Here is a 26,757-nt window from a genome sequence, read left to right on the forward strand (position 1 = left end):
CCAATTTATATATGTCACTAATCAGAGATTAGTGACATTCACCTACTATAAGGAATACATTGACTACTTGCTAAATGCTGGGTATTTATCCTAAAAATCAGATAAATATATGGTAACACTTAGTGGTAAATACAATAATTAATGATAATACAGTGCATGTAATTCACCACGGCATCATCTAAGGCTACCAGGCATGGAAAATTGAGATTTTGAAATGGTAATTAACTTTAATCTAATGATTTTTTTATGTTGAGATTAAAAGAAAATCCAGTCGCTGATATACTCTTCAACATCTATGTTAAAAAGGGCTTGTTGAATTGCAAGAGTAGTTACATTATTGAAACCCTCTATGCCCAGGGAACCTGCATTGTGTATTGTTTAATTTCGAGATATATCTTTATAACTCTTAGATGAAAGTATAATTGGTAGGCGTGCTGGCTGCTTGAGAGCCGTGTTGTGCCTTCTAATCGTTGCCTTATATGAGTGTCGATGAGTCTTTCCAAAGTTTTAAGTTGGGAAGATGAAAGTATAATTGGACGAAAGTCCTTCGCATTCTTTTGCCAATTTTGACAAGTCATGAAGACTACTATGGCAATGAACAGGCAGACCAATTAGCCAGACTGGGATCTATTTTGTATATCTTTAATGAGGTTTCAGTTTCAATTTCACTGGGGACTATTAAAAGTATTATCTTTAGACACTTTCTTAGAAAGGCTGAGAACAGATGGCGCAACTTAGATACATGTAGGAAGTTAATATGGCCCTCTTTTAACGAAAAACTAACTATGAAACTGATAACCCGTTATAGGTTGCTGGCAGTACTGGACGCTAGGCAAGCATGCAAATCGCCTTTGACGCAATTTTTACGACCATTGTGGCAGCTGTAAGGATAGGGAAAAAGAAGAATCGATTTTCCACCTTCCTGAGTGTAAAAAGGCATAAATTTCTGGGCATCTACATACTGAACAACATTGATAAGATAGCTGGGTCTAAACTTAATGACATATTGTGATATCTCACGGCTATAGGTTGGATCTAACTATTTCAACGTTCTAATATACTGTTACGTTTTAACCTTTGCAAAACGTTGGTTTATTTCCTTTAAATAAACCGGATACTTTTGATTGCAAATAAATGCCGTTTAGTAGTTTAAAAATTGCAACAACTTTTTATTTATTTAAAATGTACAACAACAGAATTAAATAGTCACTCAATGTTGTATTTTATACACGTTTATAAATTCTCAGAAATACAGACACACTTTATAATGTACACGAATTCACTTGAAAAACACGGCACTCTTTAAGGCACTCAGTTGATGTTTATTCGAAAAGCGTCTCTGATAAACTCACTAACGACTGCAACCTCTGCCACTATTTATAACACTGCCATCTGCACTCTAGATTGCTCTTTAACTGTCAAAGTTCGAATATTCCAGATCTTACTAATACATACGCCATCTGTGGTGTACTTTCTACAATGTTCTTTAACTGAATATTCGAATTCGAATATACGGTCGCAGCTAACAGCGTTGCCAACTTACGATCAATGGTCAACTGAAAGCTTTTATTTAATAATGCCCACAGATATGTTACAGTTTGCTATTACAGCACTGTTATTTAAAAGCATTATGCTACTTTTAAATCAGCCCATAAAATCGTTATATATGAATTCAAGTTCAATTTCGTAATAATACATTACGATGTAAATGACACTACATCTGACGATTTAAAAAAACTTGAAAATAATAGCATGTTTGGAAAATGTTTGATATTGTTGTTAAAATATGCAACTCATAATTCTAGAATAAATTGCAAAAGTAACACAGTAGTGAAGTGCCAGAATTTAGCATTTTAACTCATTCCTTGGTAATGAAAGTTTTTGCAGGGTATGTAATTTCAAACTTAATTCAATTTGTAGTAGATTAAAATTTACAAAACAATTCACTGGATAAATTCTGTTATGAATTAATTCATTTACAAAAAAGCTATGGGAATGGATTTATAGAATGCAATGCTGACATTTTTAATTACGTATGTAATAAGATTTCAGTGAATAAGACTCAAATTGAATTACAAGAATTCATTCGATGATTATAGAACTAAGTTTTTATATGAAATTTGGCTATAATATTCCTAATTTACATTATCATTATTTATTTCGAGAATAGCCGGGAATTTACAAATACAATTTCCCGGGAATCAAAAATGGCCGGGAAATTAAAAACCCAGAAAATATTTTATTGTCAATAAATAATAATAAAATACCAACATATTGATTCGGCACAGTCGAATATTACACTCTTCTCAATCCCTGGTTATTTTTTATCGTGACGATATACTAACAGTTCTCATACAAAAATTATATTAATTGGAAGATTGAGAAAATGGGGCTTGGCTTTCTTGTACATTTTCTTTTTTATTTAAAATATATCCGTATTTACTTGTGTATGAGTTTTTGTCTTCGTAGGATACCGTTAACCTATTCGCAGGTATAACCAAAAAAATATATTTTTTTTAAAGGCTTTTTCGAATCTCCATTTTCAATTTTTTAAAAATTTTGTTAAACAAATTTCAGAATTTTCAAGATTTTTTTTGTCCATATATCGGCGAATGAGCCCAATTTCCTTACTGTTATAAATTTTAAGTAAAACCTATTCACAATATTATAGTCCTGGTAATTTTAAATATGGTCTGAAAGATTTACTAAAATCGGAAAACGTTAACCTTTAAATCGTGAAGGTCAAAGGTAAAATTTTTCAATATTTGGAATTTCTAATGAAAAGATAGCGAAATGTTATATATAACAGCACAAAAATGGAAATTAAAAAAATCGGCTGTCACTCTAATGGTCATACATAAATGTTAAATTTGTTTTTTAAAAAACACGACCGTTCACATATTTATTTATTGTATTTAGTTCTTTGATAAGTTTTTCTTTCAATTTAAATACATATGTAAATGACGGGTGCTTTATAAATAACGATTGATTTTAACACAATTATTATATTTATTAGAAATTTAATGTAAATGAAATAATAGGTCTGTTCATTTACTTTTCCAGTAAAAACTTGCAACGAGAGAATAAAATCAAAATTTACAAAATTACTCTCTTAAATTCTCAAAAATAGTAAAAAGTAAATGAATGCTTTTCCAGTAACAATTGTTTTATACACACAATTTTCTTATTTTAATCCTTTTAAAATGTATAAATACTCACATTTTCTTCAATTTTATTGAAAATTCTTTTTTTAAAATTTTTCACCACAGAAATAAAATTGTAAATAAATAAACAATAACACAAAACATATGAAATATAATAAAATAGAACTTGTAATAGTTTGCAACGAGAGAACACGTTCTAAAATTTATACGCTCTTGATTTTTTCTCTACTTGCAAGTTTTTTGAGTTAATGAACGCTTTTCCAGTAACAATTGTTACTAACTAGTAACAACTTTCAGTTACTGAACATAGCTAATAATTCACAAGATTTGTTTTTTTGTATTATAATTTTTTTATATTGCTGTTCGTTCATGGTTGCGTTCATTAAAAAGTAAATACATCAAAATTATCCCAGTTTCAAAAAACTTTTAATTTTAGCACAATTGTATTTCAGAAATTTTACATCATTATTACACCTTGTTTGTTCTACCAATTAAAATATTTACTCTTTATAATTAAAACCCCAGTGCTTTTCATTTTTGTTGCATACATATTTTAAAATTTCCAACAATCGACCAACATAAATAGGTCAGAAAGTTATAAAACATGTACAAAACTTGAATATAAATATCAAAATTTCATTTCATTTTCATTAAAAATAATTATATTGCCCAATAGTTTTATAATATTTACATCAATCTCTTTTTATAAAACTAATTTAAGAAGTTTCACATTTTGCTGTTTTTATTTGTTTTTTATAAAAAAAAAATGTAAAAAAGTTTTGAATATTTTTAAAATTGAGACATAAAAGCGTGCTACAAACAATAACGCATCACACAAGAAAACCAATTTGGAACACAAATAGTACGACTTTCTCTCTATTTTTGAATATTACTCTCTCACCTATACAGGTGCCGTCTGAATTCAACAACCTTCAATGTACTCGAAACGTAAGAACCGACATTTATCTTTAAATTTTCGATTAAATAAAGATTTTTACACATTAACATACTACATTATTTTATAATTGTTTTGGAACACTTTTAGCACACTTTCATTTTCAACACACTTCCACATTTTGTTCGAATAAAATATTTATTTTTTTATTATTTTTTTTTTATTTTTTTATAACACAACATTCTTATTTTTTGCGAATCAAATAAAATTAATATAAATTCAAATTCAAATTATTTTTATAGACTCTGTGTGTCGGGTGAAAATTAAAAACGCACCAACATATATCGCTTCCAAAAATAAAAACGTCCCTAACTAACAAGAATTCAAAATTTTTATATTAATAGAAAATTGAAATACAAATAAATTAAATTAATTTGTCAATGCTGTTTTAGTTATAAAGAAATGAAATCGTGCTCATTGGTGTATTTTTTATTTTAGCAAGATTTTTAACTCTATATGTTGTTGTTGTAACAGTTCCACTCTTGTCTGTACTTTTTTTCCTGGGAAAAAAACTTTCGGTTGCCACAGCTGTCGCTAAGTTGAAACTCATTCGCCGTGTGACATTTATATTTTCGAATCGAGTTGCGAAATAAATCTCCTGCTAAATATTGTATAGAGCGCTTTGCATTTTAGCTGACGACACTTATGTATATTTACCAATGTTGCCAGTTATTTTGTATCTTTCCCCTAAAGAATTTTTCAAATCTCCAAAATTTAGGTGTTACAAATATCCTAAAGAAAAAATATATTACCGTATTTACCATAAGGGCACTCCCCACGAGGTCCTCCTACTAAGAATTAATATAATTTTGAAATTGAAATGTCAATTGATAATTTTTATATATAATTCATTTTTCCAATTTCCAAACAAAAATTATTATTAATAAAAATCAAAATATTAACAAATATTTATGTATTTGCTATTTTTAGCTCAGTTTTTATACCCTTCACCTTCGTGAGAAGGGTATATATAAGTTTGTCATTCCGTTTGTAATTTCTACATTTTTCATTTCCGACCCTATAAAGTATATATATTCTGGATCCTTATAGATAGCGGAGTCGATTAAGCCATGTCCGTCTGTCTGTCTGTTGAAATCAATTTTCTGAAAACCCCAGATATCTTCGGAATCCAAATCTTCAATAATTCTGTCAGACATGCTTTCGTTTGCTATTTAAAATCAGCAAGATCGGTCCATAAATAACGGAGATATGAGCAAAAAAACCGGGACAACCTCGATTTTTGACCTATTTTTGATATATATTTGGATTACTAAGTCATTAATATAGACAATATGGATATCTAATGATAGTCCATTGCAACGATGTAGATAAGGCTATAGTAAGTTGGACCTACAATGGGTTAAAATCGGGAAAAATATTTTTTAACCCGAATTTTTTTTCATCAAAAATTTTTTTTTTTCATACATTTTTTTTCCAAAAAAAAAAAAATTTGGAAAAAAACTTTTTTTAAAAAAAAATTAAAAAACAATTTCAAAAACAAAAAATTTTATTTTGTTTACCTAAAAATATTTAAAAAAATTTATTTTAAAGTATAATTTGGTGAAGGGTATATAAGATTCGGCACAACCGAATATAGTTCTCTTACTTGTTTTTTTGTTTAGTACGCATCTTAAGCATTAAAAGCTAATCAAGGGTTGGAAAGAATTAATTCTTTATTCCATTTTCGAAATCAAAATAAATTTTATCTCTTAACCATTCCGTTAATGAATTCATTATGAATTAATTCCTTTGTATTGAATGTTTAAAAAATGTTTTTTTAATTCTAATGAGGTCCCCGTCATACCCAAAGATATCCTTGAATATTAATTAATTAACATTTTGAGAACTATTGATAATTGAATATATGTATAATGAATAAGACTCTCAAATGTCAAATTGAATTTAAATTTCACAAAAGGCTGGACCTACAATGGGTTAAAATCGGGAAAAATATTTTTTAACCCGAATTTTTTTTCATCAAAAATTTTTTTTTTTCATACATTTTTTTTCCAAAAAAAAAAAAATTTGGAAAAAAACTTTTTTTAAAAAAAAATTAAAAAACAATTTCAAAAACAAAAAATTTTATTTTGTTTACCTAAAAATATTTAAAAAAATTTATTTTAAAGTATAATTTGGTGAAGGGTATATAAGATTCGGCACAACCGAATATAGTTCTCTTACTTGTTTTTTTGTTTAGTACGCATCTTAAGCATTAAAAGCTAATCAAGGGTTGGAAAGAATTAATTCTTTATTCCATTTTCGAAATCAAAATAAATTTTATCTCTTAACCATTCCGTTAATGAATTCATTATGAATTAATTCCTTTGTATTGAATGTTTAAAAAATGTTTTTTTAATTCTAATGAGGTCCCCGTCATACCCAAAGAGGTCCTTGAATATTAATTATTTAAAATTTTGAGAACTATTGATAATTGAATATATGTATAATGAATAAGACTCTCAAATGTGAAATTGAATTTAAATTTCACAAAAGGCTTTTTACAGGCCATATAATGATGTAAAAATAAATTAAAAATAAATCTAATAAAACTGAAATTTAACAGATTTTCAGTGGAAATCCACAAAAAAGTATTAAGTTATTAAAATTTCAATGTGTTAATACTAAATGAATTTTTCTTCCTAAATAAATGTTTCTGCAATATATGGAAGTATGAAAATTATTTAGCCAAAGTCTTCTAAAATTATCCTAAATAATAAATAAAAATTGTTGAACCCCTAAAAAATATTTACCCCCTCAAATTTTCCCTTCATGTAGGGGAAAAATCCCCTAAACTGGGAACACTGTTTTTTTACTAACACATGTTTATAGTTAGATACTTTTGCCAAAGAGTCCGACTAATTATACTTATAGAAAACATTTTAGTAGAATCGTTCTCTTTTATAGAAATATTTTTTGAATTAAATTTGTTTTTTTGTTTGAATGTGTGCCAAACGGTAGCAAAGTGCTTGATAGGTAAATTATAAGTTTTCTAAGGTGAGAAAATTTTATAATTATGCTGTGACAAATAAAATCTCTTTTGATTGTTACAAATTTTGACAATTGTCTTAATTAGACACAAAAAAATAGAAATGTTTTAAAAAATATATGTATGACCGTAAAACATTAAACATTATTTATTTTTTAATTATATTTACATTCGTATTTTTTTTATAGCTAAAAACAAATTGTATGTTTAATGCATTTATGCAAAAGCATGTGGATTTAAATCGATTAATTTGTCAAACGTTTAAATAGCCCCATGAGTTAGTGAAATTTTATTCACCTCATATCTCTCAATAATTTACTTTCGCACTTATTTTGCTGTCGAAGACAGTCGGCTAAAAGAAGACAGTCGGCTGCACCATCGACTTATACTTTGAGATCCGTAAATTATTTGTTTCAGTTTTCATTAATCAATTTAACCATTTCAATTCAATAATGAGGGCCAAGTCCCATGTCAAGATAAATAAGACATTACAAGGTTTTTATTGGATTTTGGAAAACAAAAATTTGGTGTGCCTAATCAATATGGGCATCTGAAGTTGAAACGCAAATTTTATCATATCTTTGATATATGTTATCGGATCATAACATTTCTTATTGCGCACAGTGCTATAGAAAAAAAGTAAGAGGGCTATATTCGGCTGTGCCGAATCTTATATGCACTTCACCAAATTATACTTCAAAATAAAAATTTTAAATATTTTTAGGTAAAAAAAATGTTTTTTTTTCCAAAGTTGTTTTTTCATTTTTTGGAAAAAAAAATTTTTGAATTGTTATTTTAAATTTTTTAAATTAAAATTTATATTTTTTTTTTAAATTTTAAAATTTTTTTTTTGGTTTTTTAATTTTTTCCGGTTTTGACCCATTGTAGGTCCAACTACTATGGTCTTGGACCTACAAAAATAGGTCAACAATCGAGGTTGTACAGGTTTTTTCCTCATATCTCAGCCATTTGTGAACCGATTGTGGCCAGCGGTCCCCAAAGTAAGAATCATTGGGTATGTTACATTTTTTAAATGATCCTATTTCTTCGTTTGCGTACCGATTTTAAAAAAATTACACATAGAATCTCCTTGTCGAGCACTATCAATTATCTCTTATAGCTTAGGATATAATCGCAATTGAAAACTACATTTTCACAAGTTTTACCCACCCTACTTCAGTTTTTTTCATAACAGTGGGTCGAAATATTTCCTGATTTTCTCTATGTTTCTTTTATTTGACTTCCAACAAATTTATATGTCAAATTAAAAAAGATTGATGATTCAAAATCATGACTGAGTCCAAAGTTATATTCATATGAATTTAAAAAATTAAAAAAATCTGATTTTTCGATAGTTTTTTATTAAAAAAAAATACACGTTTTCTTCTAAAGTTATCTAAAAAATTTATAAAAAGATTTGTAAAGAATTTATAGTTCTTGAAAAGCTAACTTTAAATTAAATATTTTAAATGAAAAAAAAAATTTGAACGCCTATTTTGTATGTAAAATTCATCTTTAGGCCAAAAATATTCAAATCGCTTAGTCGATATCAAACATGTACCAACATGTTCTCAATTATTTTGTAAAGGTTTCCGATAACACCGACCCTGTATGGATATTATATACTACGTTTATACGTAGCCTATTCGCAAATAAAAATAATTTGCAATTAATTAACTCTGTTTATATGTCACTTGGTTATGGAAAATTTTTATTTTTTAAATGCAAAAATTAAAGAATTAAAAATTCTTGTTTGTCTTGCAATCCAATTAATGCAAAAACGCAATGAAATATTTAAAAAACGAAAGAAAAATTAAACACGTTAAAAAATATGTATAAAATTTTATTTGCAAAGTGTCGTTAGTTAATCGGGAATTGTTTTCGTGAGTTAGCTATTTGCAAATAAAAAATTAATTCACTGTTTATACGGCTAATTTTTCTATTTCCAAAATATTTATTGCGAATAAGTCGTGCGTATAAACGTAGTAATAGTCAAAAAACTAAAAAAATCCCATTTTTGGGATTTTCAAAACTTTTTGCCGAATTGCTGGATTCCTGATAACAAATTTCAAAATTTGTTTTTACTTCAGCATTTTCAAATACATATATAACTGTTGAATTTCATTGAAAAATATTCATAAATAAAAATTTAATTTCAATTTTAAAAATTTGTATCTTTGAAAAAACTCAATAAAAAGCAAGTTTTGTTATATTTTTCAAAAAAGTATTCCATGAGATTTATAATTTTCAAACGTTTGAAAAGTATATAAAATCCCCTATCCATTGATATATGTATATCTGTTTTTAACCTGGCAAATTAATTAGAGAAAACTTAACATCTCGTAAAGAATTTACCTGTTACTTACTACACATATTCAGTAACAGTTGTTACCAGTGAATGTTGAAAAATTTTAAAGAACGACTTTTAACAGTATGTTGAAAATAATGAAATAACGACTTAAATGTACATGTTACTTGCTATGTTCAGTAACAGTTGTTAACAGTGATTTTTCAATAACGGTGATTAAATCACAAATTACTTCTTCATACCGAACAGTTATGCATTAAACACATTGAAGACAGCAGGCTTCACGACTTCACGAACACAAATGCTGCTGGCTGAAGTTGCAGCCGTGCGGCAGCCGGTGAATTCTTTTAAAGACGACAGCTTCAAAGTAAACAGCTGATTTATAATTCAGTGATGTCACTTTAATTTTTTATTTTAATAAAAAATAACCGTACAAAATTCCAAAGTAATTAAACGTTAAACAATTATTTTGAGTAAATATATATATGTGGTAATAATTTATGTACCTGTTATTAATTCATTTCAATATGGTTATCAGAAACTTCTCTTAATTAAGTAAAAAAAAATATATTTTTTTAAGCACTAATTTGATTTACATTTTTTATTATATTAGCAACACTATTTCTGTTTTGAAGTTGACAAAAATAGAAATTAGCCTAATTGGGCAGCAGCAGCAAACGAAGTCGTGTCGTCGTGAAGTTGTGCTGTCGTCAAAAGAATCGTCTTCATATAAACGTGTGTATTCTATTTTTGACAGATTGAAGTCGGAAGCCTGCTGTCTTCAATGTGTTTAATGCATTAAACCGGTAATTATGTGACAGTTCCCAATCCTTTACCTAAGATGCGACCAAACAAATAAAATCTGTAGAAATTAAGTAGAGGGCTACACATATAAATTTAAATTACACATGAAGTGGCAACACTGCAAACTAGTCATTCAACACTGTATTACCCCCAATGTTGAGTAAATTGAAAGTGATGCCCAATCTATTAAAAATACGATGAAGTAAGGAAAAAGAAAACTTGGCATTACTTATGGTTTATGACATTTAATCACAACAAACCACAGCTGTTCATTTTAGCGCTTTTATTTTGCATTGAAATGAATTTACATTTATACTAATAAAATTTAAAACAAAATAGTATTGCTATCATGAATTCACAAAGTTACTTTCCAAATTACTATGCCGTGGAAGATATATTTGTCACTCAGGAAAAAGTAGAGTGTAAAGTTAATGCAAAGCTTTTAAAAATGGGTAAAATAGAAGAAACTGAAGTTAAAATAGGTACCATTACTAATTTAAATTTTATACTTAAGGTTTCCTGGATGCTGGAGCTGAAACAGAAGATCTTAATCCGGGCCGCAATATCAATTTACCTCTATGGTACATTAAAGAATTGAAAGTAAATAATCCGTATTTCACCGTAAATGTTCCAGATATATATAAAAATGTACACAAAGCCGTGTGTGAGGCAGAAACTACACACATAGAATTGGGCAAATTACATCCATACTTCTATGAATATGGGCGCTATTTAACTCCCTATGATCGCAATCATGTGGTGGGCAAAATTGTATTTGAAACAATGCGCCAACGAGTAAGACATTTACTGGATATTTCCAAAAATTCTACTGATTGTGGTAAACCTGAACACCGTTTAGATGATATAGAAAATAAACTGTATGATGCCGGCATGAAAACAAGTACTTTGGTGAGTTACCTACATTATGTTAATGAAATTTGTTGTATGTAACTAGTAAATTATTTTCAGTTCACCAATTGGCTGCAAATGAAATCCAATAACATCGCTGTATCGGAAATGGTGCAAGAACATACCAAGAAACGTAAGCGTGAACGTACCAGCGATGCTAATGATGATTCGCCCGAACAAGATCGTAAACGTCAAACACTGTAGCTTTTCGTTATTAACAATAAATTTTATTCAAACAAAAAACTTTTTTAAACATTTTAAATAAATCTACTTGCTATGGCCAGCACTTTGGTGTAATCAGCACCCTTTGCTTGGGTTTTCTCCTTAAGCACTGTACGCAATATGGTGGGCACTGGTACATGTATTCTAGTGCCTAGCGGTGTGCCGTTATCATCGATCAGCACCAAGTTATTGCTATCGAATTTGGGAATTTTAGGCCTTTGTTTTTGCTTTAAGCCCACCAGTATGCCCTTCTTCATCTGACCCTTAATGGCTACCAACACCTTGTCGCCTATAAGGCCAATGCCACGTTTATTATACACATGTATGCAGCGTGGAGGGCGTCCCTCGGCCATGGCTCTTTTGCCCAAATCACTATTGTCCACCACACGCAAACGGGCCAACTTTCGTATTTCATTGCACACCGGTGTCGTGTGTAAAAGCTGAGACTGTTGTGTTTGATTATAGCTGATGGCTTTAACAGCTTGTAGCACACTGGATGTCTTAATATTTTGCAGTAAGTAAGACATTTCGAAGTTGGTTTTTTATTTCGCAATTTTTGTGGTTTAATTTATAAAAACTATATTTTTTATGATAATTTTCAGGGAATTAAATAACAAGTGCTCTTAGTTAGATCTATTATAAAACGTCAAAATCAACGCGAATTTATACAAGGTGGTGTTGATAGCACATGTCAATATTTATATTACTTGTTTAGAGGCTAGAGCTGTCAAATTCACTAGTGTTTGTTGTTGCTAATATTACAGCAAACTTAAATGGAATGCAAACTTTGACAGTTCCAGCCATCATAAACAATAACAAATTACATGTGTTTTTTGTAATTGTTGTTGTAGTGGTAGAATCGCCCACACCTAATAATGAATTCAGCTTTGTAAAAATAGTGCGTGAAACATATGGTTGCATTTTGGTGTTATCAATATGCTGTGAATAGTAGTGTTCCATAGCTGATACAAAAGGTCGTCTTAACGACTTTCAATACATTGACTATTCGACTTTTATAAATTTTTAATAGTAGACTTGCTAATATTTGAAAATTCGACTTTTTAACGTATTTTATATAAAAATACGACTTTTCCAACCGAAACATTTTTATTTTCATAAATATAAATATGTATCTATCGCAACTGAAATTTAAAAATATCTATTATGATAAATATCAGAAAACTATATTACTTGTTTAGATGATTGTTTTATTTTAATCTTTTGTTGGAACTTGAAAAACTGCAAATAATTTTATACAAGTGTGTTAAGAGTGAATTAAATCAAGATAATAACATCTAGAGGGTATTTTTCTGTTCTAACATGGGAGACATGGGCAAAAAAAAATCGGTCAACATATAGCATGTCATTTGGAAAGATTATTTATTAGAGATTTATGGTCGTTAAAGTGATTTTGGGAAGTAAACTTTTATTAAAATCAGTCCATACGTTTAGAAGTTACAGATTTATTTTTACTTGTTTTGCAATTCCCACACTGTGCATTGTACTTTACTGTACGTTACTTTTCAAAATGGTAGTAGATTTCGTAATTAAAATATATTTAATGAAAGTTGTGAATGGTAGTAGATTTCGTAATTAAAATATATTTAATGAAAGTTGTGAATTACTATATTATTTCTTCAAAATTAGTATATTACCTTATTTATAATGTAATTTACACCAATTCCTTTTGTAGATTCTGTTTTATTTGTTCTTTCTGTTCTTCCAGAGAAGTGAATTTTTTTACCCTTTGCGTTGGCGGTGTTTCTTGTATGCCATGCTCCTGTAATTTATGTTGACGTATTTGATAGCCTTGCAGAAATGCAGCATTACAAATTTCACAGCGAAAGCGTTCACCGGTATGACGACGTATATGAGCCTTTAAATCATTACTTTGGGCAAATGCTTGTGGACAATGTGGACATTTGTGAGGTTTTTCACCCGTATGGACACGTAAATGAATTCGTAGATTATATTTGCGAAAAAATCCCTTACCGCACGTCTCACAAAAATGAGATTTTTCACCCGTGTGGTATCTGCAATTAATACGGTGTAATTTTATTATCAGAAACAAAAAAAACTGTGTTTTCTAATTACTTTTCATGTATCTTTAAATCATCTATGCGGGGAAATCCTTTGCTACAAAATTTACATTTAAATGGTTTCTCACCATTGTGCCTTCTCAAATGTACCGTCAAAATATTACTACTTTTACAACGCAAACCACATTCCGGACATAGTAGTGGTTTATCATGTCCTTCGGCCTTAGCATGACTATTTAATTCTTCCTTGCTCGAAAAATCTTGAAGACATTCTTTGCAAACGAAACGTTTTCTATCATGGTTTTCTGTGTGCCTTTGTAAGGAGTTTTTTGTACTAAAATTCTTTTCACACTTTGTACAATAAAATAATTTATCCATATCCTTGGTATTTGTTTGTTCACTATCTTTGTGATAGTTGGAGAAGTGATTATTTAATGCCTTTTTATAACTAAAATTCATGCTGCAAATTTTACAAGAAAGTCGTTGTTTGCCTTGTGCGTGATCTTCTGTTATATGTTGTTGTAATACTAAATTAGTTTCGAAGTATTTCGAGCAATATTTGCATCTTAGAGGTTTTTTCGAATGCCTTCCACCAATTTGCTTTCTTTTTTGTATAGTATTTGTAAAGTTCTTTGAGAAATTGTGAGTAGAATCCTTATCAAATAATTTTTGCTTAGAGGTACCTAAAAATATATTTATTAAGGTTAAAGTGTTTGGTTATTCAAAATATTGTTGAACTATCAAGCAATATTTACATTTTTTCGGTGGATTAGCTCTGCCTTGTTTAGTTGGCAGTAAATTGTCATCTGTACTATTATTTTCTTCAATTTCTATAGAATTCTGAGAATCTTCTGATGTTTCTGTATTTTCATCAAATGATTTATTTAAAACGTCTGTAATATAAGTCAGTAAATAATTAAATTATAAATATGTAGTTTACATTTCAAAATTAACCTTCTATTATTTGTGTTGTAGCGGTCGATTCTATTAACAAGTTTAAAGGGATTTCATCTTCATCATCTGCTAAATGTCCAAAATTTTCCAAATCAAATAAATTGAACATTTCTTTCTCATCCTCACTTATTTCTGAGCTAATTTTCGTTGTATTAGACTCCTCGGAAATAAGCAAGACGTCCTCATTAATGTCTACTTGCCGATCCTTAGGTGATTTGATTTCAACTTCCAGAAACTTGTGCATATTTTCAATATGTTGTTTCAAATGTGCTTTCTTTATAAATTGGCGTTTGCAGATACGACACTCATTATAATATTTGTAACCAGATTGGGGATGAAAAACAGATATATGTGTTTTCAAATCATCCATACGTTCAAAGGAACGTGAACAAAAGCGACAAGTTATCGAACTATCAATGTGTTTATTTTGACGATGCAGCTGAATGGAATTTAAATTTTTATTAATCATAATATTATTTTATAAATTATATATTTACTCACCTTCAAGGCATGGGCAGTAATAAATGTTTCATCACAATATTCACAATGATACATAAATGTGTCTTCCGTTTGGGTTTGGGTTCCCTTTTCCAATGTATCCTTTGTGAAACTAGCACAAGTTACATTTGCAGATAAGCCATTTTGTTGATTATCGAGCATACCAATTAAAGTTCTGTGAGATTTCTCACATTTTTCTTTTAATCTATATGCACTAATTACTAAACTTAAACAATCTGAACATATCAAATGCGGCAATTCATTAAAGTGTTGTATCTGAAAAAATATTTTATAAATATTTATGTATACTAGGATCGCCTGGTGGTCAAAATTCGACCACTAATAACGAAAATATACGAAAATAGATGTGTATAAACATGTTGTTGTTGTTTTTCAAGCAAATTTAAAACGCTTTTTACCACTTTTAAGAAAAGATTTTTTTTTAGAAAAAAAATTATATTGTGCACATCTAGAGAAAATAACCTTTTAAACCATATGTGTTTCATCAATATTCGTGGACAATAACATACTTAAAAGTGTACCACAAAAAAACGTGTGGCCTATTTATATATAAGAAGATTAATAGTAATGGTAAATGTCGGAATAATGGTATTAAATGGAAGAATCAGTGCTTAACAAAGAATTCAATTTATACCAGATAAATTTGCATAAAACTACGATAATATGGACTTTTGGGAGTGTTCTCGTAACTGGACTGCTCGAAGTTCATATTATTAGTGGCACAGTAAATGTGATCTGGTGAAGATCCACAATATTTTTTAATCTCATAGCAACAACTTATCACCATGGGGTCAGTTTTTATCACAATGCGATCAGTTTTGAATGGACAAAAGTGAGCTACTTGAAGAGTGGCTACCCATGTAACCTAAACTTGTCCTTAAAGTATAAATGGTGTTCCCAATATTTCGACTTACCTTGTAAATTGTTAGCTCGCTTAACATTTGTGCAATTGTTGGATTTTCTTGTCGTTCAAATATAAATTTCATATCTAATTCACAGCGCAAACACACACGGCATATATTGTTCACATCCATTATAGCTACAGCAGACATTTTTATTTTAATTATCTTATTTTCTTAATAAAATTTAATTTTTCATTATAAAACAGCTCCAAATAGACAAAAACAAAAAATAAATAAACAAAAATTTGTTGACATTTACCAAGGCGAATTTATATTCCAGGTGGTGTCGATTCTACAACAAGTACAACATTTACAAAAACCACTTGCAATTTGTTTTTGTTTATGTGGCTTAAGCTGTCAAAGTTTGCCTGTTGTTTTTGTTACTTTTACGTTTGTTGTAGCATTCGCCGCAACAAACACAAGATAATTTGACAGCTCAAACATCTAAACAACATTAATCAGCTGGTATATAAATTCGCCTTGATATTCACCAAGTTGTGTTTAGTTTGTACAGTTAATGTTATCAGTTGGCGGTGATTAATTTTTCCGCCGCATAAAAAGAAGTGGCATTTTTTTACAAAGCTATTTTTCGTAAACAAAATCAATAATTTTTCTTAATTTTGCAACAAAAAAATGTTTTAAATAATAATAAAAAGTTATAATTAAATCTAAAAGTATGGAAATAAATAAAAGTTTGCCAAGCTACAATAAAAATACAATTTGCCGTATATGCATGCAGGATGATGCCAATTTATTTCCCATATTTAATGAAATATTCTTTGGCGACGACACCATCACTATAGCTAAGATTATTACAGAGTGTACAAAATATCCAGTGGCTCACAATGATCAGCTACCAGCACAAATATGCAATGCCTGCATGGAAGCAGCCCGCAACGCCCATCAATTTAAAAGACAAACAGAAGAGGCTTACTGCCATCTAAAGGCGTTGTATGATATAACATGGGTTCCCAAACAGGAGAAGGGTAGCGGTAGTAGTAGAAGTGGTGCAGCAGCTGTGAGGGTGAGTGCCCTCACCACAGACAAGTATACACAAACCGAAAAAAGCTCTGTGTTTCAGTGTGAGATTTGCCCGAAAAAGTTTTTTGTCGAAACTGAATTAAGGCAACATCGTGCCACTAGCCACATAAATGATGGCAAAAAATGTCGTGTATGTGGTGAAACATTTAATCATTTGGGCCAGTTGAAGGTCCATTTGTCCACTGAACATCCCAGTGAAGGTATACGATGCGATTTCAAGTGTAATGTATGCTCAAGAGAATTTACCCGTAAGGACCATTTGAAAAGACATTTAATACGGGTACACAAGATCAAGGATGACAAATTGAATATGTAAGTGTACAAATTATGTTGTTGAATATATCCAGCTTTAGTGTTAAACCATAAAATTGCGAAAACTATAAATTTGTATACCAATTGCTTAGTTTTCCCGCTCGTATGAGATTTATGAATTGTAAATGATGCGAGGAAGATTTGGCAAATTCTAAATGTGAACCATATTAGAGTTTAGAGTGTCTTTATAAGTTGTATTGATTAGACTATTTTTTAGACATCAACATGCAACATCTTGCTGTTGAGATGTAAATCTAAATTCAGGATGTATGTAGGTTTTCATATATGTATGTAAAATCTTTCGCCATGTGAACTCGGGTGCTCCCTGAGTCCTTGTAATCAAAATATTAGTGTATAAGTACATTCTTATAGGCATGACCATCTTATTCTGTTTTAAATATAGGTATAGATTATTAAATATAATATGATGTCTTTTGATATACAAGTATAATTGATTTGTTGTTTATTTTATTTTTACACTTTTAAGTTCTAAAGTATCGCTTGATGAACCTGAAATTGAAAATCCTCCAGCTTGTTTAAATAACTACAGCAGTCATTGGCCGGATTACCAAGAGGATGATGACAACGAACCCATAGCCAATAATGAAACTATGGCCGCTACAAATCCTTTCTCTAGTGAAGACGAAGGACTGGATCATCATAATTTCAATGATATGGACGAAGAAGATGTTAAACAATTTGTCGAGACTATAGCCCATCCAGAAATATCCATAAAAGGTAAGTACTTACATTATTAATACAAATATAAAATTAAACTACTAATAGGCATGTAACTAATAATTCTAATTGGGGGTATTAAAGAACATCTTTCGTAACAGAAACTTTAAATTTTTTTTAACAATTAAGTGCAAATTTCCAAAAACCAAAAAAAATATTAAAAAACAAATATGCAAACAAAATATAAATAAAACAAAAGAAGAAAAAATTTATTGGTTCGTATAATCTTTGTTGAATAAATCTCAATTAAAGTTCATTATTTTTCTAAAATATTCATTGTTTACAGTTGAAAACCCCGACTTCAGTTACAATCTTTCAAGCGATAAAAATGAAAAACTAAATAAATCCACTAATAGTTCATTTGAGGCAATAAAATCACAAGAGTTTGATTTAAAACCGGAAAAATCCGAGGATAATATAGAAATAAAAGAAAATATTGAGGACGATGAAGAAGAGGGCGGGGGAGATAATCTTAACAATTCATTTCATGAGCATCATAGCATCAATACAAGTGAGGAGGATGATTCAGATGAGGTTTATCAAGATGACAGTGAAGATGAGGATGGTGATGGTGACAATTTCGAACCGAGTAAAAAGACCAACAAGTCTGACGTGTTGACTTCAATTAAAGAAGAGCAGCAAACTATGGTACAAACTGAAAATCCTACAAGTTCCACCGCCAACATCAAAACTAAAATTAAAGCCTCAACGAAACCACCAAGACGACGTCATGGTTCCTCTAAAAACGAAGATAATCGTTGTAAAGAATGTAATCGCACGTTTACCCGCTACAATCATCTACTGCGCCATATGCTGACCCACAGTGATGAAAAGCCCCATGTGTGTAATTTTTGTGGCAAAGGCTTTTCACGTTCGGATCATTTGCAAAAGCATATACAGAGTATACATTGTGAAAAGAACTACAAATGTGATCAGTGTTCTAGTGCTTATGGTCGCAAAGATCATTTGCAACGACACATAGAGACGAGACACAATAAAGACCCCACCGTCCAAAAGCCCCAATTCGATTGTGATATGTGTGAGAAAAAGTTTACCACCAAGGCCTATTTGGCAAAACACAAATTGTTGCATACAGATCGCCTGTATGCTTGCAAACATTGTTCGGAAACGTTCCCCGAAAAAGAACAAATGAAAGAACATCAAAAGAAAAAACATGCGCAGCCCCGCAACTTTCTGTGCAATATTTGCGGAGATTCCTTTCAACGCAATGAATATCTTAAAATTCATATGCGTCGTCATACGGGTGAGAAGCCCTACAAATGCCGATTTTGTGAAAAAGGTTTTCCACGTAGCACAGATTTGAAAATGCATGAAAGGTTAGTGATTTCTATTAATTTAGATTTTTTTATTTCAATTCATTAACTCTTTTATATTCAGATATCATATTGGACATAAACCAAATCTATGTAATTTATGCGGCAAAGGTTTTCATCGTCCCTACAATCTTACTATACACATGCGCACCCATACGGGAGAGAAACCCTATAAATGCAATCAATGCCCACAAGCGTTTGCTCAAAGTAATGACTTGAAAGCTCATATACGACGCCATACGGGAGAACGTTTTCGTTGTGATATGTGCAGTGCCGCTTTTTTGCAACGTTATGGTTTAAACGCTCACTTAAGGACGGTGCATGGTATTATAGTTACTTCATTTACCGGACGTTTGCGTAAAACTGATCAGCCTGTTGAGGGTGCAGAGCAACTTGATCCACAACCACCAACGGCTGACCTAACACCACTGCAAACAGCCCCTGCACAAGAGCAGACGCAAACCTCGCTGCCTTCGCCTCACATAGATAGTAATGTAACACCTCCGCCTTTGTATTTAGGTCATCATTTCATAAATCCAATACTACCAGTTGTTGTTGCCACCAACACCACCAATACACCAACATCCCCCATTGATATTTCATCTTCAAGTGCTTCGTTGCCTCTACCCTTAGCACATCCCTCAACGCAACAAATGTAAAGTTAATTTAACTATTTTGTTTGTTTTTATTATTATGATTATTATTCAAAGTAATCCTTAGGATTTAGTATATTATTTTTTTTTATTTAAAATAAAAAATTTACTCAATAAAAAAAAAACATAAAACTAAATAATTGTAAACTATTTAAAATAAAATGTGGTTTTATTTATTAGAAGGTAATAAATAGAGACAGGTTGATAAGCATGAACAAATATATGTATACAAATTTGTATTTTTTCCAGATGTATTATTGTATGACTATTTTTCTAAACATTAATTTGCACTTTTCGCGAATATTCGAAATGGTGTAGTTACTAGATACTAGTAACTTCGTAGCTCGATTGTAAGATAAACATTTTCGACATTTATAGTGTTTGATAGAGTTTTCTTTCGAATCGAATTACAGAGTTACTCCCCTGGGAAATATAATTATTTTAATTATTGCACTGTTTCAGGTTTAATCTACAAAAATTGTTTTCTGTTACGAAAGTGTTTAATATTTAAGTTAATTGTATAATACATACTTTGTTAAATTGGTTAATCTGTGTAATTCTCTAAATTTCGACTGAGACTTCAAAAATTTCGAGGTCACATTTGACAGTATAATTACATCTTCAGCTCATGCCACTGGAACCACGCACAAATTGCAAAGTAACAAGAGAGCTATATTCGGCTGTGCCGAACCTTATATACCCTTCACCAAATTATACTTCAAAATAAAAATTTTAAATATTTTTCGGTAAACAACATTTTTTTTTCCAAAGTATTTTTTTTTCATTTTTTGGAAAAAAAATATTTTCGAATTGTTTTTTTAATTTTTTTTTGATTTTCTATTTTTTTTTAATATTTACCGAAAAAAAACTTTTGGTGAAAAAAAATATTAGGGTTAAAAAATATTTTTTTCCGATTTTGAGTTATTTGGGGGCTACGGAAAGTTGATTTCAACATACAGACGGATAGACGGACATGGCTATATCGACTTCGCTATTTATAACGATCTAGAATATATATACTTTTTGGGGTCGCAAATGAAAAATGTAGAATGATAAACTTATATGTATACACCCTTGCCACTCATGGATATAATAAATATATACTTTGGTGATTCGGCATATCCGAATATATCTCTCTTACTTGTTAAATTAAGGTTTCTCTATATTACTCTATGTTTTGATAATACAAAGTTTTCAACACCATCATTTTCTACAATAATATATGTATGTATGTATATTGAAAATATTCCTTTATTCTTTCCTTTAAATATTTATTTCAGAGGAACCAAATGACATAATCGATGCCTATAGCTATGATGATATACATGATCCGAAAATTGAGCCGGAAACAATAATTCAAGAAGAAGAAGATGATGACGATGACGAGTATATGATGAATACTGAGGACTATGATCGCCAGTACTTTTTTCAGCCCACAAAAATGCCCAAAATTGATACAACTCCTAATACAAGTTTCAATAACAAATATCAACGTAATCCCGAAACAAATATGTTCCATTGTGTCGAATGTTTATTGGAATTTAAACTGCAACGTAATTTGGTACGTCATATGTTGACGCACACAGACGACAGGCCCTTCACTTGCGAATTATGCTTGAAATCGTTTAAGCGCAAAGATAATCTACAAAAGCATATACGAGATGTTCATGCTGAGAAACATTTTGCTTGCATTAAATGCGATAAAAGATTTGCAACGCATCGACAACTATGTAGGCACAAACAAACCAGCCGTCATACCAAAATTAAATAATTACATATTTAAAAGTATCTATAAAAGGATGTTTACTCGGTAATTCGATTTGAAAGATATCATTTTCGAATCGAATTGTGATGTAACTGGTCAGCGGAGGGTTACTCTGGAACTCGATTCAAAAATGTAAATATCGAATTACCATGTAATCTTCCCAATTTTAACTAAAAAGTATTTTATTTGTTTAATTCCCATACACAATGCAAATGATAATGCATTAACTTTTTTCATTCTCATACATAGTATTACAACTCGATAATCTCGAATAATTTTAATTTTTTGTTTTTAAACCTTAAAGTATTTAGTATATACATATGTATGTATATAAATTTGTATGTCTCTAAACGATTTTAAAATTATTTAAATACAATAATTCATTGTATTGAAATTATATTGCAAATGATAATGCATTAATTTTACTCTTTCTCATACATAGTATTACTCGAATAATTTTAATTTATTTCTTTTTTCTACTTTCTACTTTAAAGTATTAATTATATATATTTGTGTGTCTCTAAACGATTTTATGATAATTTAAATACAATAATTCATTGTTCAGCATAATTTTTTATATTTATATTTTCCATAGCAATTATGAATGTTAAAGTCATTTTCCGAGGCGGGCCTTGTATGGGACTACGGACAAATGAAGCCCGATTTTCGCCATACTTTACAGTATAAGTTCAGAGTACTTAGAACAAATTTTTTTTTTTTTATGATTGCTCAAACAGTATTCCGGTGGGACATTTGTATTGAGACTAGTTGAAATCATGGACCGATATTACCCATTTTCAATGCCAAACAAGCCATATCAACGGAGAGTATTGTGGAGCAAGCACCGTTCGTTTGGGCCCTATATTGTTTTCAACAGACTGACGAGCATAACTAGATCGTCTTAGAATCTTATGAAGACCCAGAATATATATGGGGGATTTCATGTCAAGTGAACCAACTTTTGAAATCGATGTCTTCCGATCGGGCATAAATATCCAACTCGCATCCCACTAAGCGACCAAATAGGTCTTCAATGAAAATCTAAGCTTTCTTTTGAGAAAAAAAGGCCGATTTTGAAAAAATAATCAAAAAAATTTTTGATTTCGGTTTTTTTTTTTGTCGAAAGATTGAAGAAATAGCTTTCTAAACTATTTGGGACACATTTTGCTAAGATCAATAGGTAGTAAGTTACATGGATGAGAAAAAACACCTGCTTGGCCAAAATGTCATATTTTGACCCCTTATTATTCAGAGAGTTCTCCACCTATCTGAATTACTATCCAATAGAACTAACCTTGATGTAAATTTTATCCCGATCGGAAGACATCGATTTCAAAAGTTGGTTCACTTGACATGAAATTCCTCATGTGAGTATGCGACAGATATTTTGATGTGGAATAACAAAATGGTGGGTAGATAAATAGTATGAATTAAAAAAGTTCAATTCGCCAAGTATTTTTAGAGTACATCGATCCAGGGTAACGTTGTTTTTAGACCTTTAGGTTACTTATAGTCTTTTAAATCGGATCAAGTTAATTTTTAAATCGTTCGGTTTACGGAGCAGAAATGATTTGTTGGTAAGTATATTTCGAGAATTTTAATTCTTTATAAAATTTAATTTTTAAATGTTACATACACTACACAGATATGAATCAGCTGGTCCCGGGGGGCAATTTCATATTGTTTCATTCCTATTTCTCTCCATTCGAACGATGAAGTTGTATGAAGTTGTTTCGGAACTGCTCAGCAACTACTTAGATTACTTAAGAAATATATACAATTAAATCATTCGAATGGAGAGCTGTATATTCGTCATCACTTGAACCCCTGCTTAAACTACCTCTTTGTCACGTATTTTTTTTGTTTTTTTTTTTTGTTTTTAACTGGGATTGAACTAATGATTGAGTGGTGTGTAGTGATTTATGTAAATCAGGCAATTTTTTTACATTAGCGATATCATGTGTTCATGCGATTATTTAAATTATGGCTCTTTATTCGAATTAGTGAGTAGAACCAGTGCAAGTTCGATGAATAGACTCTGTTTGATTTTATTGATACAAGATATTCGTTTATATGCATTGTGAGAGATATTTAATTGTTTTTAATTTCATATAGTATATTTCTTAATTAGTCTTTAATCTAATTAGTTTTTACATTCAGGAAAATTTATTCGAATTTAGTAAGTCATTTAGAATTAAATGTATTGTATTATTACTAGGGATGTCGGATTAATCTAACATCCTGATTAATCAAATTTTAGATTAATCAATTATGCGATTAATCAAATTTTGATTATTCATATTGATAATTAATTGAATAATTTAGATTTTGATTGTTTTGATTGTTCAAAGCAAAGAATAACACAGTGATACAAAAAAGAACTAAGTAGAAATACTTGGGAAGTAATACTAGTTTTCTGGTAGATTTTGCCGAGTAAACAGTAATCTTTTTTTAAAAAAAAATTTATGTATATATGCTGTTTAAGTATTATTTTTAATTTTTCTCCATTTTTCCGAATTTTGATATGTTTTCACATAGTATTTCATAAAAAATTAAGAAAAAGTTTGCAGATTTCTCGAGGTTACTTAAATATATTATATACCATTCGAAAGGCGATTTTAATAAATAAGAAAATTACAAAAATTTTAAAACTATGTATTATTTATAAATAAATTAACTATTAATTTTATGTCTACTACATATTTTTACTACTATCTAAAATTTGTTGTAATAAATTTTGCATTTGTTTAATAACTTGCATCTTTTCTTTATGGCGCCTTTCTTTAGCTTTTTCTTTATTGTCAGATATCTGCAACAAGGCTTCCGGTATGGTAAGAATTCTCTTCTCTGGATGAAATTTCTTCTCCGTATTTATTTGCGGTATAGTTTTATCTCTTCTTTTTTCCTTTTTATGTATTCGATTGATTTCAAACGTATTTTGAGCACAATCTATAGTTTTTCTTCTTGCCTCCGATATATAGACCTTTGTAAGACCTTTTTTCTTTCTTTTAAGAACAGTATTGTAGCGCTGTTCACATTGCTTAGGACCCTTATTTGGAAAGTATGTAGAAATTTCAGCCCACATTTCTTTTTTTATGGTAAATCTTTTTTCTGGCCCAACATCACATATTAAACGTTTATAAAGATCCATTAACTGTTTTGTTTCACTATTGGACCATACTGAAATTGTGTTTTCGAAATTTTTAGTAAAATGTATTGTGTTTGTATTAATAAGTTTGTACCTTGAATTCTCTTGAAAGGTGTTAGTAAATCAACAGTTTCGTATTCCATTTCATTTTGAACTTCATCGAAGAAAATTTGACTTTCGTCATCTTCATATTCCATTTTAATATCCCTTGTTTAAAATATCCGATACTATCATAAGTGAAGGTTGAAACGCTCAAAAATATTCTAAATAAGAATTATAATGAATATTTATGTATTTTTCTAAAAATATTAATAAATCTTACTAGCTAAGGTCATATCAAAAATATACATACACATTCTCACCACATATTTTGACAATTGAGTTATATCTTTGACAGGAGAGTTTCCGATCTATGTGTATTTCTCTATGGAAACACGACTAAAATACAATTTTAAAAATTTTGAAATTATTTGAAAGCAGTGATTTTCATACAAAAATTCGAAAATTGTTTTCCGATCGAATTTATGAGTCGGTGCCTCAGATTTTTTAATTTATTAACTTTTAATAGTATTTCTGATTCAAAAATCAAAAGTGCAAGAAGTTGGAGATTATGAACCAAGTCCAAATATGTATAATCAATTCATGTTTGCATACAATTTATGTATATGCGATCAGTTTTGTCTTAAAATTTAAGGGCTTATAAGTAACATTTTCTGATTGCATGTGTTGAATAAATCATTCAAAAATTGCCGGGTTTTTAAGAAAAGTATTTTTTTATATAGCTAAATGTTCATATCGTATTCAAATTTTGTAGACACTAGCAATACAAATTTAACTTAATGTTGGGTCTAAATATTAAAATTTTGAATGAAATATGTCACTATATTTTTGCTAACACTAATTTGTAGTTAAATTAAACCACAAAATTTATTTTGGTTAAATTTCTAAGATTATAATCTGTAGTTACTGCTATCTTTATGTTTTTATTATTATTGGCACATAATCGCAAAATTTAGCAAAAAAAATCCTGAGAAATGCTGATTTCTCTGGATTTGTTGAAATTTTGTAGTTTAAAAATGTATAGTTTTATCACATTCGAGAAGATAATTAGAAAATTTAATAAATTTTTATTCACTATTTTAGTGAAATTAGTCTAATCCTGAAATATCCAGGTACAGTGAATTTTAAAATAACGAATTCAAAATATGTACCACAAATATGGCTTTCATTGGACAAATACAAAATTTATTAAAATTACACATAGACCTTTTTGCTGGCAAGACAAATATATTTCACATCTTTAATCATTAAAGCCTTACATCGTCCTACAATTGCATGGAATATAGGCCGCGGAAACAAAATTTTAAAAACTTTTTAAGGAAGAAATAAGGGTGATCAAGAGTTACTTCATAAATCTTAATAAACATACTGGTTTTCACATCAAATACATGTTTTCAAAAAAAATCACCTACTTGTTTATGTTGCAATTTTATTCTTCTTGCTAAAAAAAACAATTTTTTTATTTCTTATTAGAGGTTGTATTACAGTAAAATTGCAAAATTGTAAGAATACAAAAGCTATTGCAAAATTTCGTCCAAAAGTTGCAATAAATATACAACATATGTTTAGGGCAATAGCGCTGTCATCTTTCACAAACCATAGTACTTAAAAATACAACTCTAAATCACAAATGCATTGTTGTAAAACCTATTATTTTGAAGGGCAAAATAACAATATTTAGAAATTTCATTTTTATGAATACAAAATGTTGGTCAAAGTTGATTAAATATCTACAAATATTTTTATTCATAGAATCTTTAGGCAGATTTTGAGAGGTCTTTAGAAGTTAGGATAAATGGAAAAGTTCAATAGCTAAGATTAACCGACTAATTTTATTTATTATATAAAATACTTTTTTCAATTTAAAACTAAACTTCATACAATAATATGCTTTTATTTCAGCTAGCATTTATCATCTTCATACAACACACGGGTACAAAATGT

The 26,757-nt window shown here is 29.6% G+C and overlaps 5 protein-coding genes and 1 long non-coding RNA gene across 6 annotated transcripts; 3 read left to right on the forward strand and 3 right to left on the reverse strand.

Annotated features, from left to right (window-relative positions):
• Positions 1 to 10,497: 10,497 nt before the first annotated feature.
• On the forward strand, positions 10,498 to 11,429 carry Psf3 (DNA replication complex GINS protein Psf3). Its single transcript, XM_065508115.1, has 3 exons — positions 10,498 to 10,669; positions 10,732 to 11,126; positions 11,187 to 11,429. The coding sequence occupies exons 1-3, from the start codon at positions 10,567 to 10,569 to the stop codon at positions 11,328 to 11,330; spliced, it is 642 nt and encodes a 213-aa protein (XP_065364187.1). The 5' UTR covers positions 10,498 to 10,566; the 3' UTR covers positions 11,331 to 11,429.
• On the reverse strand, positions 11,332 to 11,958 carry mRpL14 (mitochondrial ribosomal protein L14). The gene has a single exon (XM_065508116.1). It carries the CDS (start codon positions 11,873 to 11,875, stop codon positions 11,384 to 11,386), a length of 492 nt encoding a protein of 163 aa, XP_065364188.1. The 5' UTR covers positions 11,876 to 11,958; the 3' UTR covers positions 11,332 to 11,383.
• Positions 11,959 to 12,929: 971 nt separating this feature from the next.
• LOC135957379 (zinc finger protein 658B-like) lies at positions 12,930 to 15,966 on the reverse strand. Its single transcript, XM_065508114.1, has 6 exons — positions 15,775 to 15,966; positions 14,843 to 15,115; positions 14,342 to 14,780; positions 14,143 to 14,280; positions 13,443 to 14,070; positions 12,930 to 13,381 (listed from the first exon to the last, which is right to left on the reverse strand). Exons 1-6 carry the CDS (start codon positions 15,910 to 15,912, stop codon positions 13,021 to 13,023), a joined length of 1,977 nt encoding a protein of 658 aa, XP_065364186.1. The 5' UTR covers positions 15,913 to 15,966; the 3' UTR covers positions 12,930 to 13,020.
• Positions 15,967 to 16,316: 350 nt separating this feature from the next.
• On the forward strand, positions 16,317 to 20,002 carry LOC135957797 (zinc finger protein 782-like). Its single transcript, XM_065508603.1, has 4 exons — positions 16,317 to 17,115; positions 17,603 to 17,853; positions 18,140 to 19,190; positions 19,252 to 20,002. Exons 1-4 carry the CDS (start codon positions 16,439 to 16,441, stop codon positions 19,844 to 19,846), a joined length of 2,574 nt encoding a protein of 857 aa, XP_065364675.1. The 5' UTR covers positions 16,317 to 16,438; the 3' UTR covers positions 19,847 to 20,002.
• On the forward strand, positions 20,002 to 21,611 carry LOC135958636 (oocyte zinc finger protein XlCOF26-like). Its single transcript, XM_065509528.1, has 2 exons — positions 20,002 to 20,023; positions 21,121 to 21,611. The coding sequence occupies exons 1-2, from the start codon at positions 20,002 to 20,004 to the stop codon at positions 21,609 to 21,611; spliced, it is 513 nt and encodes a 170-aa protein (XP_065365600.1).
• A 2,565-nt stretch (positions 21,612 to 24,176) lies between these two features.
• Positions 24,177 to 24,882, reverse strand: LOC135957730 (uncharacterized). The gene is made up of 2 exons (XR_010576423.1): positions 24,848 to 24,882; positions 24,177 to 24,785 (listed from the first exon to the last, which is right to left on the reverse strand). It is a non-coding gene; the product is annotated as an uncharacterized LOC135957730 (long non-coding RNA).
• Between the last annotated feature and the right edge of the window lie 1,875 nt (positions 24,883 to 26,757).

The sequence above is a fragment of the Calliphora vicina genome, chromosome 4 (genome assembly GCF_958450345.1).
Source record: "Calliphora vicina chromosome 4, idCalVici1.1, whole genome shotgun sequence".
NCBI classification, from domain to species: domain Eukaryota; kingdom Metazoa; phylum Arthropoda; class Insecta; order Diptera; family Calliphoridae; genus Calliphora; species Calliphora vicina.

What these genes read in the sequence shown, in the direction of transcription:
- LOC135958636 (XM_065509528.1), top strand. Translation starts at nt 20,002, where the DNA reads ATGTGGTTTTATTTATTAGAAG. An exon ending in GTGGTTTTATTTATTAGAAG is followed by an intron (nt 20,024 to 21,120) that starts GTAATAAATAGA and finishes TATTTATTTCAG; the next exon opens with AGGAACCAAATGACATAATC.
- LOC135957379 (XM_065508114.1), bottom strand. Translation starts at nt 15,912, where the DNA reads ATGTCTGCTGTAGCTATAATGGATGTGAACAATATATGCCGTGTGTGT. An exon ending in TACAACACAAATAATAGAAG is followed by an intron (nt 14,281 to 14,341) that starts GTTAATTTTGAA and finishes CTTATATTACAG; the next exon opens with ACGTTTTAAATAAATCATTT. An exon ending in GATTTAAAGATACATGAAAA is followed by an intron (nt 13,382 to 13,442) that starts GTAATTAGAAAA and finishes TATTAATTGCAG; the next exon opens with ATACCACACGGGTGAAAAAT.
- LOC135957797 (XM_065508603.1), top strand. Translation starts at nt 16,439, where the DNA reads ATGGAAATAAATAAAAGTTTGCCAAGCTACAATAAAAATACAATTTGC. An exon ending in TCCAGAAATATCCATAAAAG is followed by an intron (nt 17,854 to 18,139) that starts GTAAGTACTTAC and finishes CATTGTTTACAG; the next exon opens with TTGAAAACCCCGACTTCAGT. An exon ending in GATTTGAAAATGCATGAAAG is followed by an intron (nt 19,191 to 19,251) that starts GTTAGTGATTTC and finishes TTTTATATTCAG; the next exon opens with ATATCATATTGGACATAAAC.
- Psf3 (XM_065508115.1), top strand. Translation starts at nt 10,567, where the DNA reads ATGAATTCACAAAGTTACTTTCCAAATTACTATGCCGTGGAAGATATA. An exon ending in TGCAAAGCTTTTAAAAATGG is followed by an intron (nt 10,670 to 10,731) that starts GTAAAATAGAAG and finishes TTTATACTTAAG; the next exon opens with GTTTCCTGGATGCTGGAGCT. An exon ending in GCATGAAAACAAGTACTTTG is followed by an intron (nt 11,127 to 11,186) that starts GTGAGTTACCTA and finishes AATTATTTTCAG; the next exon opens with TTCACCAATTGGCTGCAAAT.
- mRpL14 (XM_065508116.1), bottom strand. Translation starts at nt 11,875, where the DNA reads ATGTCTTACTTACTGCAAAATATTAAGACATCCAGTGTGCTACAAGCT.